Genomic DNA, 18,285 nt, shown 5'->3' on the forward strand with positions numbered 1-18,285 from the left:
TAATTGAAAAAATTATTTATGTAAACAATAGGACTAACACAATATTTTGTGGTGATTTCAACATCGACTTTCTCAACTCAATAACCTCTCTAGATTAAGCCACTACCAAAATATACTTTTTTTCTCAGATCATGTTGGCTCACTTGGGGATTTGTTGTACATATTATTCTAAGACAATCCTGAAAATTTCAGATCGACAGGATTAAGGATTGGGTGATTTCAAAGTTAAGGGTTAGAAGAGATTTACCATTTAAAAAAAATTATTTTTGACAGTAATCAAGTTAAGGATACCCTCGGACTTAGGTTTGTGAACCAAATTAAATTGAAAAATAAAACAACATTTTCTCAAGAAAAAGGTATATAAGGAATCAGTTTCAGATAAATTACATTTATTTTCTGCTCTGCTTTGGTTTTTAGTTAGAATAAAATTATGTCTTTTTACTTGACCATAAACTATCTTTGATACCTCTGATACTAAGCTTCATGGACCTTTCCACCGACTGTGAATTGTTAGGTAAATCCATAAGAATAGGTTTTTTAGAAAGTTGCAAAGCATTCTCTAATTCAAATGATGAAATTAGGATAGAAGTTGGAGGTTCAACCTCAATTAAAGAAACATTAACTTAACTACTCCGTGTATCAGCGTTAAAGTTAATAATGCTGATACATGGAGTATCAGCATTGTTAACTTTAATGCTGATACATGGATTTACTTCTCTTGATTGCCTTATGTCCAAAACTAGCTTAATAGCTTGAGCCCTTATATCTTTTTCATCATCTTGCAACATAAAATATAAAAAGTTTTCTTGAAGACAGCAATAAGAGTTTCCTCGAAGATTTTGAAAAACAATTTGTTGTATATTGTCTGCCTGATTTTTAACAAGCTTTATTGTCAAACCACATGGGGGTTTGACAATAAAGCTTGTTAAAAATCAGGCAGACAATATACAACAAATTTGTAATTGTGTACATATTACTTTGTAATTGTACACAATTACAAAGTATATAGGACAAGTTTCATTGAATATTTCTGGTTTTTTCATTGAATATTTTGGAGATATTAAGTCTTTAGATATTCCAACACAGTATTCATTAAGTTTATGTTGATCTTTACAAAGATCAGATAAAATATTAGAGTTTACATAGGAATCAATCTCTGAATGAATTGAAACAAAATCAACGATTGTTAAATCATTCAAATTTTTTTTTATTTTTATTTTTAAACAACTTCGCTTCCAACAAGACTGCAAGCAGCCACTAATTAAAATTGGAAGTTACTGAAAGAGAAAAGATTAATATTGTAGATCAAGATAACAATTAGCGGACGACTTAAAAGATTGCAAATTATATGAATCAGGAAAGCAAGATGAAGGAAGCGAATTCCAAAGAGCTGAAGTTCTAGGAAAAAAACTAGACAAATAAACGTTTATGGAGCACTTAGGAACAGTCACAGAAAAAGGATGACACTAAATTGAATGACGAGTAACACGGGAATGAATTTTAGTAGATGGCACAAGAGACGCTAGCTCTTTAGAGCAGTGCCCATTATAGTATTTGTAGAAAGGAGAAAGAGAAGCAACATTACGACGATGTGATAATGGTTGGAGGTTGGCTGCAAGAGCAGGTCCAACTATGTTTACAATGCGTTTTTGCACCTTGTCTAAAAGAGAAAGGGCATCATTAGAAGATCTGCCCCAGATATGGCAACAGTATTCCATACAAGGCCGGATTTGAGATTTATAGAGATAGAGAATAGAATCCGAAATAAGAAAGTGACGAGCTCGATAAAGAGATGCAACCTTAGCAGATGCTAATTTTGCAACTGATTTGATGTATGGTTTCCAGGAAAGATTGGAAGTAAGAGTTAATCCTAGAAGATGAAGAGTAGATGACTCATCGAGTACATCACCGTTCATAAATATAGGAAGATCTAAATTATTGCGATAACGATTGGCTGAAAAAAATTGAGTTTTATCTGTATTGAAGTTCACCAGCCACTGTGAGCCCCATGCTGTAGCAGAAGTGAGATCCTTTTCAAGCTCAAATGCCCCCTCCAAGTAATCAGAGGGTGTTGGTTTCTTATCACGACAAGAATAAATGGTAGTATCATCAGCAAACAATGCCACCTTAGATGTGAGAATATCAGGAAGATCGTTAATGTAAATTTAAAAAGAGTATAGGGCCAAGGATGGAACCTTGAGGAACCCCTGAAGTTATAGAATAAGAAGAAGAGTGTTGTCCATTGAGGACAACTTTTATGCCACGATTGGAAAGGAAGTATTCAATGATCTTAAAGATGTTGCCGGATACACTATAAGAAGAAAGCTTATGGAGAAGACCAGCATGCCAAACTTTATCAAAAGCTTTTAAAATGTCAAGAGCGATGGCCTTAACCTCTCCACCTTTATCTAATGCATGATAAAACCTGTCAGTTATTACTGTTAGCAAATCAGCTTTAGAACGAGAAGATCAAAATTCATATTGATGGTCAGAAAGTAAGTTATTAGATTCAAGATGAGAAATTAGGTGTTTGTTAATTAAAGATTCAAAAACCTTGCTTATGATAGGAAGAAGACTTATGTGACAGTAGTTAGACAAATCAGATCGCTCTCCAGAATTTTTGAAAATAGGGATAACAGATGCTGCTTTCCAGCAGGGTGGAAAACAAGACTCTGATAAGTACTTGTTGAATAGTTTTGAGAGTATGGATGACAGCTCCGGAGAACACTTCTGCAAGACAACAGCAGGTATGTTGTCCGGGCCACAAGCTGTAGAAGAGTCTAGGCAGGAAATCACTTTAGATACAGATGCTGGAGTGATATGAATGTCAAGCAATGGATCAACCTGTTTGTTGGCAATATTAGGTAGAACGCAACTAGTGGAATCAAGAGATGATATTGATGAAAACTTTTTAGCAAACAATTCAGCTTTGTCTTTAGGTGAGGTGACAAAGTCTGATACAAGAGAGATGTAATTATAGATTTGCCCTTATTATTGATATTATTAAAGATTCTCCAGAAGTCACGAGAGCCTAATTTTTGAGATAAGATACGAGATTTCATGACCTGAGAATAGCGGGTTTTGGGCGTTAGACAAAACCTTTTTACAATTGTTTCTAGCAGTAATAAACAGACGTCTGTTTTCTGGAGAATTTTTTTGCTGATAAATATGGAAGTACCGGTTTCGATTGGCAATCGCAGCAGCACAGTGTGAGGAAAACCATGGAGGAGAGTTAGGCTTGACCTGGAATCGTCGAGAGGGAATAAAAGATTCCATGCCAGCCTAAATCGACGAAGTTATGTAAGAAGCACATTTGTTGACAGGAAGATGAAAGATTTCTACCCAAGGGCCATCATGAAGAAAATCACGGAAAGAATCCCAGTCAGCTTTATTGTAGTTGTAAGAGGTTCGATAATAGGGGGATTCAGGTGATGAAGAAGAATGAGATATTAGTTTTAGAGAGATCAGAAGAACCTTAGGGTGAATGTGGAGAAACTGAGCACTGACTAGGATCAGAAACAAGACATAAGTCGAGTAGAGAAGGTAGATGATTTGGGTTGTCAGGAAAGCGAGTTGGAAAGTTGACTATTTGAGTTAGGGATTGAGAAAGGCAAAAGTTGTGGGCTTTAATGCCTGCAGAGTCACTGACACTAGACCCAGCCATTCAGAGTGGTGAGCATTAAAGTCACCAAAAACAACTATATTAGCTGATGGATAAAGAGAGAGGGCTTGGTCAATATGATCAGAAATAATGTCAAAAAGAGTACAGTCTTGAGATGAAGGAGAGCGATGTAGAGCAAAGAGAAAGGCGATAGAGTGAAGTGGTGGTAAACGAAAGCACATGAAAGAATAGTCTGTGGATTCAAACCTAGTTTCACGACAAATGGGTGGATTCTTACGAATGTAAATGCGGAGGCCAAGCTTGTGACTATTGGAGTCTTTACGAATTAGAGGAAGATAACCATCGACACTAAGATCACAAGATGGGGCAGCTGAACTCAAATTAGTCTCACAAAGAGCAAGTAGGTCTGGTGAACTTTGCAAGCGATAAGACTGAACAAAAGAAAAGTTACTTCACAAATATTAGTGAATAATAGGTTTAGAGAACTCGGTGATGATAATGGTTTTTTGTGTTTTATCGTTTTTGGTAATTTATTTAATTTTTAATTTGTTAAAGAATTTGACTCAAGCAGAACACCGTTTAATAGTCCAAGCAATTGCCTCATTACTTCTAATAAACCCTAAGCTGTAACAAAGGGCTCCTAATGTGGCCTCTGCAATGCACACCAAAAGTACAAACAAGGATCACCTGCAGAAGCTTTTTGACCAATAGGGCCCTTTTATTTTTTTGGATTGTTACTTTTACCATCTACTTTAGCTATGACATGGCAAACTAGTAACTCGTTTTTTTGAATTGTTGAAGTACACATCCTATTTAATAGATGCGTCGGTTTAAAAGCCTTTCTGATGTCACAAGGAAGTCATTATCTGCACCAGTATTAGCAGAAATATGATCAAGAACAATGGCTTCCAAACTAATAATACTGTTGTATTTTTCAAGTATTTTTAGTGTCTCGGTTGCCATTGTAATTCCTATTCCATTTTTTATTTCAATGTGAGTTAAATATTTCTTAGAAAAAGGTCCATATTCTGCAGTAAAAGTTAAGTGATGTTTATCCTTTACTGTTCTATTAATAATAGGCTCTGCATAATGATCATATCCTAATATATGTGCTAATGTATTTTTGTCTTTTTTACTATCTACTCCAATGACCTTCAAAAGAAAAGCTTATAAACTGTGTTTTTCACTAATCTTGGTTGAAACACTCTTTTTAGTGTCAAGTATCTTTTTTTCAGTGATAATTTGTGATCTGTCATTCTGATTTAGAATTTGATAGTCTATTAAGGTAGCATTTGCTATGGCAGACGTTGCAGCATTGTAACTTTGAACTTGATAGCTTTGGCAATGATAGTTAAATCTGTGTAATTTTTTTTACACAGTGGTTTTGCAAAAAACTCATGATTTTGATTTTTATAATCATGATTGTTATCTATTTGAGCATCATAAGTTTCACTGATACAATCATTATCTGAATGGAAAGTCATGTTACTTGTTATATTAATTTTCTCCTTACTTCTTTTTCTTGCGATCTTGGCTCCTATTTATCAATTTGGCTTATCTGCAAGGTTCCAAAGGGCCCTTGCTTAACTTTCTTATCCTTTAAATACAATAATCCTTTAGTTACAAACTTGTTTGGACAAATTATTGTTTAATATTGTGGCTTTTTGAAAATGTAACTTCAAACCTGTCATCACAATTTAAAAGAGGAAGTTCACATCTGCATGTTGGTATATCAAATAACTTTAAAAGGTTATTTTCCAACCAACAAACACTGTTTTTATATTTTGAAGCTTTAGATCGTTCAGCTGCAATGACTTTTTGAAATGTTCTTTGTAATTTTTTTCTTAGAGGTTTCTCCTTTATTAGTGGAAGATTTTGATTCACTTTTTTCTAAATTTTTAAAATTTCTTCACTTGCTTTTAAAACTATGGCGGGAGAATCAATTTTTTTAGTTGTAACCATTTCTTTTTCGATCTTGTAGGCATATTAAATAATCTGTTTATATGTTGGGAGGTCACTAACAGGTATTTGGTTTGGTTTCCCAACATTTCTTTCACTTTCATGTCTAGTTATAAAATTATGCATTTTTTTTCTTGTTGGTTTTCCAGATCCACGTTTTGCATTCATTTTTTATATTTAAATTCAATCTGAAAAAGATTTTCTATAAACTTATTATATAATGCGTTAGTAGTGTAGTGGTAGAACGTTTTCTTCATAAGCAAGAGGTTCTGAGTTCTATCTCTACCACATCCCTGGTAGTACCGCGCTAAACTTGTTTCTCCGCTCAGCAGTCTTGTTCGTCATTTTAAAACATTGTAAAAAGTATCCTTTTCCCAACAGAAAAAATGTAAACTCATTTAAAAATGGCGAACTTTTTATTATACCAGTTAATGACTTAAAAATAACATTTTAAGCGAGGTTCTGTTTTATTTTGCAATATTTAAATGAAACCATGAAAATTTTAATTGTTTTGTTTTTCCCAAAAAAATGGCAAAGTTTTGACATTTTTTAAATTACAAATAATTTTATTGAATATAAATAGAACATTTCCCAAAGTGAGCCGAGTGTTGACTTTAACTTGGTAGTGGCTTACTCCAGATTATGTTAATATCTTGAAAGAGTACAACCTCATTAATATAATTAATGGCCCTACTAGATTAGTGTCTAGTACACTACGGTAAAACTGATCATCAAATTGTTTTATTCACAATATATGACTACTTTGATAGAAAAATTATACAGCAAAAATTTAGGAAACTAAATAGTGAATCTTATAACACAATCAAATCAAAATTGGACAATTATTTCATAAATGATAGCCTTGATCTAAGTTTATTAACAAAATTCAGAAAGAAATTAGACATTGCAGCGCCAGAAAAAAAGTTGTAAGTAACCGGCGATTTTTACCGAAAAACCAATGGATGATCAGAGAATTGCTCGATTAAGAAAGGTTATAACGAATTTAGGTTCAAAGGTTAGTAGTGGAAAAGATGATTTAAAGCTTCTTTTAGTTGAAAAAAAAGCATATAAAAAAAGTATCCATAGCCAAAAAAAGCAACAGCTGATACATTGTAAAGGGAACAGTAAGAAAACTTGGATTGCTCTAAACAATGCCCTTCATAGATCTACTAAAGGTGATTATTTTCGATAAAAATTGAAAAAAATTCCTTTTTGATTGAATCGGAATAGGAAATAGTGAATTTGTTTATAGATCACTTTACTGATGCTTCGCTTGACCTTAGACCAAACAACTTTAACCTAAATTATTCCAAATATTTTCCATTTCACGATATTACTTGGGATTTAAAGTCAGTATATTTTTTTTTTTTTTTTTTTTTTAATAGTTCACCTCCCCAAAGCCGAGAAGGCCACTACAGATGAGGAGGCTACTTGTGGTTATCACCCTCTCTCAACTCTATAACTTCGAATCACGAACCTTGACAGACAAGTCGAACGGGCTACAGAATCAAACTCGGAACCTCTCGCTTATGAAGCGAGCGCTCTACCACTACACCTCTACCACATTAATGAATCTAATGAATCAATTACAAAAATTATTAATGGTCTTGCTCCAAAAAGTTTGTTGTGGTTTCGATTTAATAAGTAATAAGTTAATTAAACATTGCTTATCAGGTTGCACTCATTTTTTTACAAAAATGAGTGCAACCTGATTGAAAAGTTTAGATGTGTTTTTTTTCTGTTTAGATGTGTTTTTTTTCTGTTTTTTCCGTATTAGAACCGGAAACATCCAGTACTAATTAGAATAATTATTCATTTTTGTAAAAAAATGAGTGCAACCTGATGCAAAAATGATTTAATAAGTAATAAGTTAATTAAACATTGCTTATCAGGTTGCACTCATTTTTTTACAAAAATGAATAATTATTCTAATTAGTACTGGATGTTTCCGGTTCTTATACGGAAAAAACAGAAAAAAAACACATCTAAACTTTTTACATTTTTAATTTGTGTTAATAAGGAATAAAAAGTTCAAAAAGTTCTCAACCAAGAGGTAATCCACTGATATTCAGAGTGGTAGCCCTCTTATCAAATATAAAATATCAGATTGAGCAATTTATAAATTATTGATGATAATGACCACACCTTATTCAAACGACCAACTTGCAGCTCTTGCAGCCAACTGGCCAGGCCTTGGTCAAGATAACCATTCAGCTGCTTCTCAAAAGCTTGATGCTACGATATCAAAACTAATAGCCACCAGTCAGCATGCTTCTCACCAGCGTATCTGTTCTTGAAACTGAAAATATTACTCTAAAAGCAAATCTTTTTCAACAGCCAAAGTTAGCACCTCCAAAGTTGACCACAACTCTTAACTGGGCAAGTGCAGTCAAGCACAGTTCAGAAGCCAATAAAGCAATTATCACAGTCAACGAAAATGCCAAAATTGTAGAAACGAAATCAAAAAGAGCTATAGTTGCCTGTCTTCCAAAATCCATTGACAATAATCAGAGGCTAATATCAGTTCAAAGTATGCTTAAAAAACTTAACTTTAATGTTACTTTTAAAGTTGTTGGGCATTTCACAAAAAAGATCAACAGTACCACCAGTTTAACTACAATAGCAGCTGAACCAAATGAATTGATCATCATTGAGTTTGACTCGAATGAGCACCGCGATGATCTCTCATCTAATGCAAAGCGACTTGCCTCAATAGATGAATTAAAATCTGTCTATATTTGCCCAGACTATACACCTCTCGAACAAGAAACATTCAATAACTTAAATGAAAAGCGGGCTACAGAAAATGCAGAATTTTTGGGAAAAAATTTACTTGACAAACCCTTTTTTTTGATTTGTCATCCGCAGCAAAAAAATCAAATGCATTGACACATCCAAAACAGTCAACATCAATGGAAGAGAGAGGAATCCATCAACATCAATGGAAGAGAGAGGAATCCATTCCTCAAATGGAAATCAGCTGCTGAAGCCATTTAGTCGCTCTCAACATCTCACTAGTTCAACATTCTTTAACAAGGCCAGCTCTTCCATCAAATTATCTCATCTTTCATGCTTCTACACCAATGCAACCTCCCTCAATCCAATAAAACTCATCGAACTGTCCTTACTTGCAGAAAACAACTCTTTTGACATTATTTTTATCACCGAGACATGTTTCAATGACTAATCAACTCCCTCTCTTCATAACTACAACCTCTATTGTTCAGACCGTCACAACCAAATCGAAGGAGGTGTAGCTATATACATAAACAGTAAAATCATCTCAAACCCAATAGAGGAATCCCTACTACACAAAGATTTTATTCCTTACTATTCAGAACAATTATGGGTTGAACTAAAACTTTTGAATGAAACTCTGCTCCTAGGCTGCATTTATAGACCTCCGTCCTCCAGTATCGAAGCTTTCTCAGAGATTTCAAGTGCTATTTTCCATGCCAAAACTTTATTATCAACTAAAAAATACAATGGTATCATCATTGCTGGTGACTTCAATTTCCCAGAGATTACTTGGACTTCCAACTCAGTCTTTTCCTCTAGTAAAATTGGCCTCAGTTCTTCATTTGTCTCTCTTTTTCAAGATTATCATCTTCACCAAATCGTCACTGTCCCTACTTTCAAACCTGCTATTCGCCCTATGACAAACACTCTTGATCTCATCATATGTGACTCTTCATATCGTGCTAGTGAAATCAACATCGGTCCTCCACTCGGTTTGTCTGATTAATATCATTCCTCTATCACCTAGCATTACAAACTGGCTTCCAGCTTAAAATTATCACATTTCAACAGCTCTAAATTTATTTTTAAGCATGGTAACTACGAAAAAATCAACAAAGAATTCAATAATGTCGACTGGTCATCTATTTTTAAAGACTTAAACGTAGAATAATGTTACCAACATTAACTCAACAAATACAATGAATGTTGTCTTCAATTCATCCCTTGATGCCTTACAAACCATCCCCCAAAAAACAACCATGGATGACAAAAGAACTATTATCTCTTATTTGTCTTAAAAAATCGCTCTGGGCTCATAACGTCAGTTCAAAATGGAAAATCACATCACTGGTTGGGGAATATAGAGAAACTAGAAAGTTTGTTAAAAAATTAAGTCATTCTTCTCTGAAATCTTTCGAAACTGCCCTTGCCAATGATAAGCGTAATCCTAAAAGACTGTTTTCATACATAAATAGTTAACACTCTGTAATAAATCAGATCTCATCTATGCGAATTACCAGTTCCAGTGAGATCATTAGCTCTGACAAAATTACAATAACCAACTTACTTAACAATCAATTTCAATCAGTTTTCAGCAAAGAGCCATCCAATGACAATCTTCCCCGTTTTGATCGTAGAACTAACACAATCCTCAACAGCATATCTTTCGATACTCTGGCCACTCTAATGGAACTCTCAGCACTAGATATATCTAAATCACTTGGTGTAGATAATGTCAGTCCTCACATTTTACGTTTTTTTTCTACCTCAATGTCTTCTCCACTTACTCTCATCTTTCAAAAGTCATTTGACAATGGTGAAATTCTAAGCTCATGGTCCGAAGCAAATGTGACACCTTTATTTAAGAAGGGCTCCAGAATTGATCCATCAAACTATAGACCAATATCCCTCACCTCGATTCCGTGTAAAATAATGGAGAAATTAGTTAAGAAGGTAGTCATGCAGCATCTAAAATCAAACAATCTTTTATCAAATAGTCAACATGGATTTTTAGAGAAAAAAGCATGCATTACAAATCTCCTTGAAACAATGGACTTCTTGACTGGAAATATAGCCAGAAGGCTACCAGTTGACGTCGTATTTCTGGATTTTGCTAAAGCTTTTGACAAAGTCCCACATCAACGAATGCTTTACAAATTAAAAATGTACAGAATCGAAGGCAATCTTCTCAATTGGATAAAAGTTTTTCTGCTCAACAGGTCTCAATAAGTCATCCTTGGCGACACTCAATCAAATTGGTTACCTGTGATAAGTGGAGTTCCACAAGGATCAGTCTTGGGTCCAATTTTATTTGTCATTTTCATCAATAATCTGCCGGATGTAATAAGTAAATAAAACAGTTGTAAGATCTACCCTGATGACACTAAAATCCTAAGCATTGTCAACTCACTTGCTGCTGAACTTTAACTCCAATCAGATATGGACCAAATTGTTCATGGGACTCATGGAGCTAAATGCAAAGAAATGCAAGGTCACCTTGGCCAAAAAAAATTAACTCCTTTCAAGTACTCAATGGAGGAATTAGGCCCTTTGAAAGCAACCACCTCTGAGCGTGACTTTGGAATTCAAATTACCAATGATCTTAAAGTAGAAACCCAATCCATCATTGCCTCATGTAAAGCAAATCAAATGCTAGGCATCCTAAAACACACTTTCCAATCTTGTGACGCTTTTTTATGGAATCAACTCTACTCCACCTACATCCGTCCTTTACTTGAGTTTGCAATTCCAGCTTGGAGCCCTCATTTGGTGAAGGATGAACAAAGTATTGAATTAATACAGCGCAGAGCCACAAAAATACCAGACAAACTGAAAAAGTTAGACTACAAGTCCAGATGTTTACAACTTGGCCTATCTTCTCTTGTTAAACGTCGTAAACAAGGTGACCTCACCCAAAAATATAAAATTAATAATAACATCGACATAGTCAACTGGCACTTTCCTCTCATCACAATTCCACCAACAGCAAATCACAGAGAAAGAATTCACTGTGAAAAGTACATCAATAATTTAGTTTCCACTTTTTTAGCAATCGCATTCCCAATGCATGGAACATGCTACCAGATAAAGTAAAGCAAGCCTCAATAAGCTCTAATGTTACTACAACTCGCAGCTATCCTTAGTGAAAGTTGCAATATGAGCTTCACAAAAACTAACTGTAATCTGACAATCTATGATTTGTATTTTGTCAATTATTTTTACTTTTGTTGTAACAAATATATACTACTACTACTACTACTACTACTACTACTACTACTACTACTACTACTACTACTACTACTACTACTACTACTACTACTACTACTACTACTAATAGAATATAAAAGGAAATAAAATGGTTATGGAGAATTTCAGGCAAATAAGTATATTGCTAGCATTATCAAAAAAAAATTGAAAAAGCTGTTATTTATCAAGTTAAGAAAAATCTTTATGTTAATTGAATTATTCTGATTAACCAATTCGTCTTCAAAAAGGGATGCAACGCAATACAAACTAGTTTAAAAATTCTCGATATGATAACGGACTATAAAAACCAAAATAAAATTGTTGCAGTCATTTTCCTTGATGTAAAAGAAGCTTTTGATAGCTGTGCCCATAGCATTATTTACAACAAGCTCAAAAACATTGATGCAGATGAAAAAACTTTAAAATGGAACTTTTCATATTAAGAACAGAAGGCAGTCAGTTGATTTTGGAAATTCTACATCAAAAGAAAGAGTAGTAAAGTTGGGTGTTGGTCAAGAAACATGTATGGGTCCATCACTTTTCAAAATTTATATTTATGACCTACCAGGTGCAACAGAATTAGACACTATTTTTTTTGGTGATGATACAACAATGATTGCAAAAGCTGGCTCTATTGAACAGTTACAGAAAATATGTAGCAGGGAAATAGAAAAAATTAGTAATTAGTTTTTAGCAAATGGACTATCACTTCATCCTGAAAAAGCGAAACTAGTTATATTTGGTAGTGCAAAAAGTATAGAAATAATGTTACAGGGGCCTAAGATTATCCAATGTGGAGAAAATTATAAAGATAAAAGTGTTAGCATTCTTGGTATTTTTTGGGACAATAAAATGAAATGGCATCACTGTATAGTACAAACATCAAAAAAAGATAAGTAAAGGCATCTAGCTACTTAAAAATTTCAATAAACTGTTGCCTAGTAAGTCTATAGTTGTTTTATACAATGTTTTAATTAGAAGCCATTTAATGTATGGTGTTGAAACTTGGGGAAACAGTAAACCAAAAATTATGCAACTCAAATGTTTACAAAATAAAGCTCTATGGATTATTGGTTCCAACAAGGTACACAGAAAACCAATCCTAAAAAAATGGAATGTTGTTGTTAGATCAATAGTATCAAATGGCTATTAGAATCCAAGCATGGAAGATATGTGTTGGATTAGCACTATCATCTTAATGATTTTAGCTTGGTTAACATTGATAAATCTTTGAGAGTTAAAAGAAAAAGAAGAAAGAAGAAGAAAGAAGAAGAAAGAAGAAGCCCTTCCTAACTTTAGGAGTTGCGTGTTGGCGAATCATTAACAAAATTGCAATTGAAGCTAATTGATTGAAAGATACAGATTTGCTTTAAAGTGCAAAAAAATTCAAGAACCAAACAAAACAAAAAATCTTTTTGCTCTTAATATGGTTTGAAATTTCACAATATTGGTTGTGCTATATGTTGATTGTAAAATTTTCTTTTATTTTTTCAAGACAATATATAATGACTGTAAAAATTAGGGAATAAGAAAAGGCACTTTTCATTAGGTATTATCCCCTTTCAGTTTTCAAGTTTAGTTTACCTTTTTATTGTAAATTTATATAATACTGAAGAAATTATTAATAAATAAATAAATTTAAAAAAATACAAACAATAAATCAAAAGAATTATTTGTATCAGATTTTTGGGAAAGATGTTTTTAAAAAGAAAATTTAATACAAAAACAATTTATATTAAAGAAACTGAAAGTTTAATTTTATACTTAATTTTATATAAATTGAGTTTATGAGTTACTAAAAAACGACAATAAAAAAGTACAATACCAAGCAACCAAATTAGTTCATTTAAAGTTTGAAGTGGAGGCACATTTTCCTAAGTTTTAGCTGCAGCCATTTTTAGAGGTCTATAATTTTTTATTGAATTGTATCTTATCAGTAAATTTCTAAAAATTTAGAAGCCTACCATATATAGAAACTAAAAAAATATTTCTTAAACTGCAGGTTTTGTATATTGACTCATCAAAAACCAACTTTTTATACTTGCAAACAATTTTTTCGTTTTTTTAGGTAGCCATTATAGAAAAAATGTGACATTCAAGAATTCAATGTTAAAGTTTTATTAAAGTAAGTCTAGAGTTGTATAAAATAAAAAAAATAGAAGGTTTTCTGAAATTTTGTTTTTAAAATATAGAGCTTCAAAGTATGAACAAATCATGTTTTTGCTACTGAAGTTTTTAGTTTTGGAAAAATCAGAAATTTTAAATGACCATATCTCATGAACCACAAAAGATTTTATGCTGAAGTTTTCAGGAATTGCTTTTCTCATTGATATTAACAAACCCACTTATATAATCTCATGGATTCAAACAAGCATGAAAGCTTTCCTTCCTTTCTTTATCATGAGTTTAATTTAAGATATTCATCTGAAAATGATTAAGAATTTGTCAACTAACTGGCAAATAAAATTAGACATTTTAAACCACATTCTTTAAATGAACTAATTTAGTTGCTTGGTATTGTACTTTTTTATTGTCGTTTTTTAGTAACTCATAAACTCAATTTATATAAAATTAAGTATAAAATTAAACTTTCAGTTTCTTTAATATAAATTGTTTTTGTATTAAATTTTCTTTTTAAAAACATCTTTCCCAAAAATCTGATACAAATAATTCTTTTGATTTATTGTTTGTATTTTTTTAAATTTATTTATTTATTAATAATTTCTTCAGTATTATATAAATTTATTGTAAAAAGCTAAAATTAACTTAAAAACTGATAGGGGATAATACCTAATGAAAAGTGCCTTTTCTTATTCCCTAATTTTTACAGTCATTATATATTGTCTTGAAAAAATAAAAGAAAATTTTACAATCAACATATAGCACAACCAATATTGTGAAATTTCAAACCATATTAAGAGCAAAAAGATTTTTTGTTTTGTTTGGTTCTTGAATTTTTTTGCACTTTAAAGCAAATCTGTATCTTTCAATCAATTAGCTTCAATTGCAATTTTGTTAATGATTCGCCAACACGCAACTCCTAAAGTTAGGAAGGGCTTCTTCTTTCTTCTTCTTTCTTCTTCTTTCTTCTTTTTCTTTTAACTCTCAAAGATTTATCAATGTTAACCAAGCTAAAATCATTAAGATGATAGTGCTAATCCAACACATATCTTCCATGCTTGGATTCTAATAGCCATTTGATACTATTGATCTAACAACAACATTCCATTTTTTTAGGATTGGTTTTCTGTGTACCTTGTTGGAACCAATAATCCATAGAGCTTTATTTTGTAAACATTTGAGTTGCATAATTTTTGGTTTACTGTTTCCCCAAGTTTCAACACCATACATTAAATGGCTTCTAATTAAAACATTGTATAAAACAACTATAGACTTACTAGGCAACAGTTTATTGAAATTTTTAAGTAGCTAGATGCCTTTACTTATCTTTTTTTGATGTTTGTACTATACAGTGATGCCATTTCATTTTATTGTCCCAAAAAATACCAAGAATGCTAACACTTTTATCTTTATAATTTTCTCCACATTGGATAATCTTAGGCCCTTGTAACATTATTTCTATACTTTTTGCGCTACCAAATATAATTATTTTCGTTTTTCAGGATTAAGTGATAGTCCATTTGCTAAAAACCAATTACTAATTTTTTTAAATTCCCTCCAACATATTTCATGTGACTGTTCAATAGAGTCAGCCTTTGCAATCATTGTTGTATCATCAGCAAAAAAGATAGTGTCTAATTCTGTTGCACCTGGTAGGTCATAAATATAAATTTTGAAAAGTGATGGACCCATACATGTTCCTTGACCAACACCCAACTTTACTACTCTTTCTTTTGATGTAGAATTTCCAAAATCAACTGACTGCCTTCTGTTCTTAATATGAAAAGTTCCATTTTAAAGTTTTTTCATCTGCATCAATGTTTTTGAGCTTGTTGTAAATAATGCTATGGGCACAGCTATCAAAAGCTTCTTTTACATCAAGGAAAATGACTGCAACAATTTTATTTTGGTTTTTATAGTCCGTTATCATATCGAGAATTTTTAAACTAGTTTGTATTGCATTGCATCCCTTTTTGTAGCCATATTGGTTAATCGGAATAATTCTATTATCATCAAGATTTTTCTTAACTTGATAAATAACAGCTTTTTCAATTTTTTTTTGATAATGCTAGCAATATACTTATTTGCCTGAAATTCTCCATAACCATTTTATTTCCTTTTATATTCTATTAGTAGTAGTAGTAGTAGTAGTAGTAGTAGTAGTAGTAGTAGTAGTAGTAGTAGTAGTAGTAGTAGTAGTAGTAGTAGTAGTAGTATATATTTGTTACAACAAAAGTAAAAATAATTGACAAAATACAAATCATAGATTGTCAGATTACAATTAGTTTTTGTGAAGCTCATATTGCAACTTTCACTAAGGATAGCTGCGAGTTGTAGTAACATTAGAGCTTATCGAGGCTCGCTTTAAAACTGTTGACAGTTGGAGAACCGATTACTTTATCTGGTAGCATGTTCCATGCATTGGGAATGCGATTGCTAAAAAAGTGGAAACTAAATTATTGATGTACTTTTCACAGTGAATTCTTTCTCTGTGATTTGCTGTTGGTGGAATTGTGATGAGAGGAAAGTGCCAGTTGACTATGTCGATGTTATTATTAATTTTATATTTTTGGGTGAGGTCACCTTGTTTACGACGTTTAACAAGAGAAGATAGGCCAAGTTGTAAACATCTGGACTTGTAGTCTAACTTTTTCAGTTTGTCTGGTATTTTTGTGGCTCTGCGCTGTATTAATTCAATACTTTGTTCATCCTTCACCAAGTTTGATTAAAATCTGAGGGGGTCCATGATGAAATCCTAAAATTTTGTTTCATTTGGCATGGAATGACCCAATTGTCAGTTAATATTGATTAAAACATAAAATTAATACTAAATGCATAGTTTTTTGGATTTGAAATAGTAAGAACATAGGTATTTATAAATAAAAATATATGCAAAAAATATGATATTAAGTTATTAAATTTAGTTTTATGTTGTAGTAATTTTATTTGTAAAATTATTAATACATTAATTTATATTATTTTATCTTTTTAGATAGTAGAATGGAGCCTATTGTTCTTTATTCCAATGTTTCAAATAAAACAGGTAAGCTAGATGTTTCTTGCATTATGTATCATAATTTATTAGATTAAAATTATTTCACTAATTATTAATTAACGCAAACTAAATTTTTTCTTTCTTTCGTCTTTTATTTATAAACATATATTCAAGAGCAAAAACTATAGAATGCAATTAATGACAAGGCCTTATTATATATTATCCTTTTCAACACATGAAGGCAATTTGTATGGCCTTTTACCCAAAACAAAAATAAAAAGTTATTTTCTTTTTATTTCCGAAATTGAGTATTGCGAGCTGCAAACTGGATTTTTCTGACAGCTTTATATACCTTTGTATACCATAAATACCTTGGTCATATTGTGAAAAAACGATCTATAAGATTATATGATTATAGAAAGAGAGACGAAAAGTCTCTTAATGAAAAAAAAGTCTCTTGATAAAAAATAATATCTTGATAAGCCACTTTTGTTCAAGCCTAGTTAAAGTAAAATTATCCTAATCGTATTGCATATGCCTACTATAATGCTTCCATGTGGAACAGTTTTAACACTAGAACATCACACCTAGGATATTGCTATAATAAATGTGAAAAAAAGTTTTTTGGATATAAAAGTTATTGCAGCCTCACTCTGATGTTTTTAAAATTGAGGTTCCCTACATTTGGTACTATGTTGTCTAACTGTAGGATCAATTCAAAGGAACAGTTTATTTAGTGTGCCAAAAGAAATTTCATTGTTGGTTTGGTTAACAGAATATTAAGACATTCCGAATGATGGGTTGTTGTGGATATCTATACTTTATTGTATCTATGGATTTTGTGCTTATTTATATGTACATAATGTTTGAATTCAATACAATAACAGTGTCATGTTGCACATGGATAATGTCCCTGTTAATGCTTTTTGTGCACATCATCAACACCACATAAGGAGTCCTAATTTATGACTTAATGGATAATTAACAGAACTGAAACAACTGCATAGCTCATTGTTTAATATGCCATGCTCTATATATGAATGAGTTAAGTTCTCTTTAAACTTAAATCTTGCCTAAAGTAACCCAAAATATTAGGCATGAAATACCATTTCCACCACCTAACTATTTCAATATATCTTTCACAAATATTTATAGTCTGCAAAGTAACTTTCCATTAGTTGAAACTTACCACTTGGAAAACCCACCAGACTTGCTTGCTTTTTGTGGGACTAATTTAAATTTTGCTCTTCCTTCAGATCTCAGTGTTGATGGGTACTATTTTTTGATTCACAAAGACTCTAACAATCAAATGCTTGGCATGGGGGTATACTTATGTATCAATTCACTTATTTATTGTAAAATCAGGATGGAATCCTCATCCACTCTTTTATGGGCTTTACCTTAGCACCTCTTCACTCTATCACCTTTCTCTTTGTTCTTTATCGCTTTCCTTCTCAAGGCTGCACTCTTTTAGATGTAATTTCTAATCAAATTGACCATGCCCTTTCTCTCTTCACGCCTCTGCCTATATTGTTGTCATCATAGGCTTTATTGTTCACCACACTGAATGGCTTGCCTCTAACACCACTGACTCTGCTGTCAT

The 18,285-nt window shown here is 32.2% G+C and overlaps 1 protein-coding gene across 2 annotated transcripts in view; it reads left to right on the plus strand.

The window, feature by feature from the left end:
* The window catches only part of LOC100201799 (uncharacterized), a 129,453-nt gene that overhangs the window by 80,004 nt on the left and 31,164 nt on the right, over positions 1-18,285 (plus strand). For both annotated transcript variants that reach the window (XM_065804449.1, XM_065804450.1), the window contains exon 7: positions 16,680-16,730. In XM_065804449.1, coding sequence (XP_065660521.1) covers positions 16,680-16,730 — 51 coding nt within the window. The remainder of the gene's footprint in view (positions 1-16,679; positions 16,731-18,285) is intronic.

The sequence above is a fragment of the Hydra vulgaris genome, chromosome 09, assembly GCF_038396675.1.
Source record: "Hydra vulgaris chromosome 09, alternate assembly HydraT2T_AEP".
NCBI lineage: Eukaryota > Metazoa > Cnidaria > Hydrozoa > Anthoathecata > Hydridae > Hydra > Hydra vulgaris.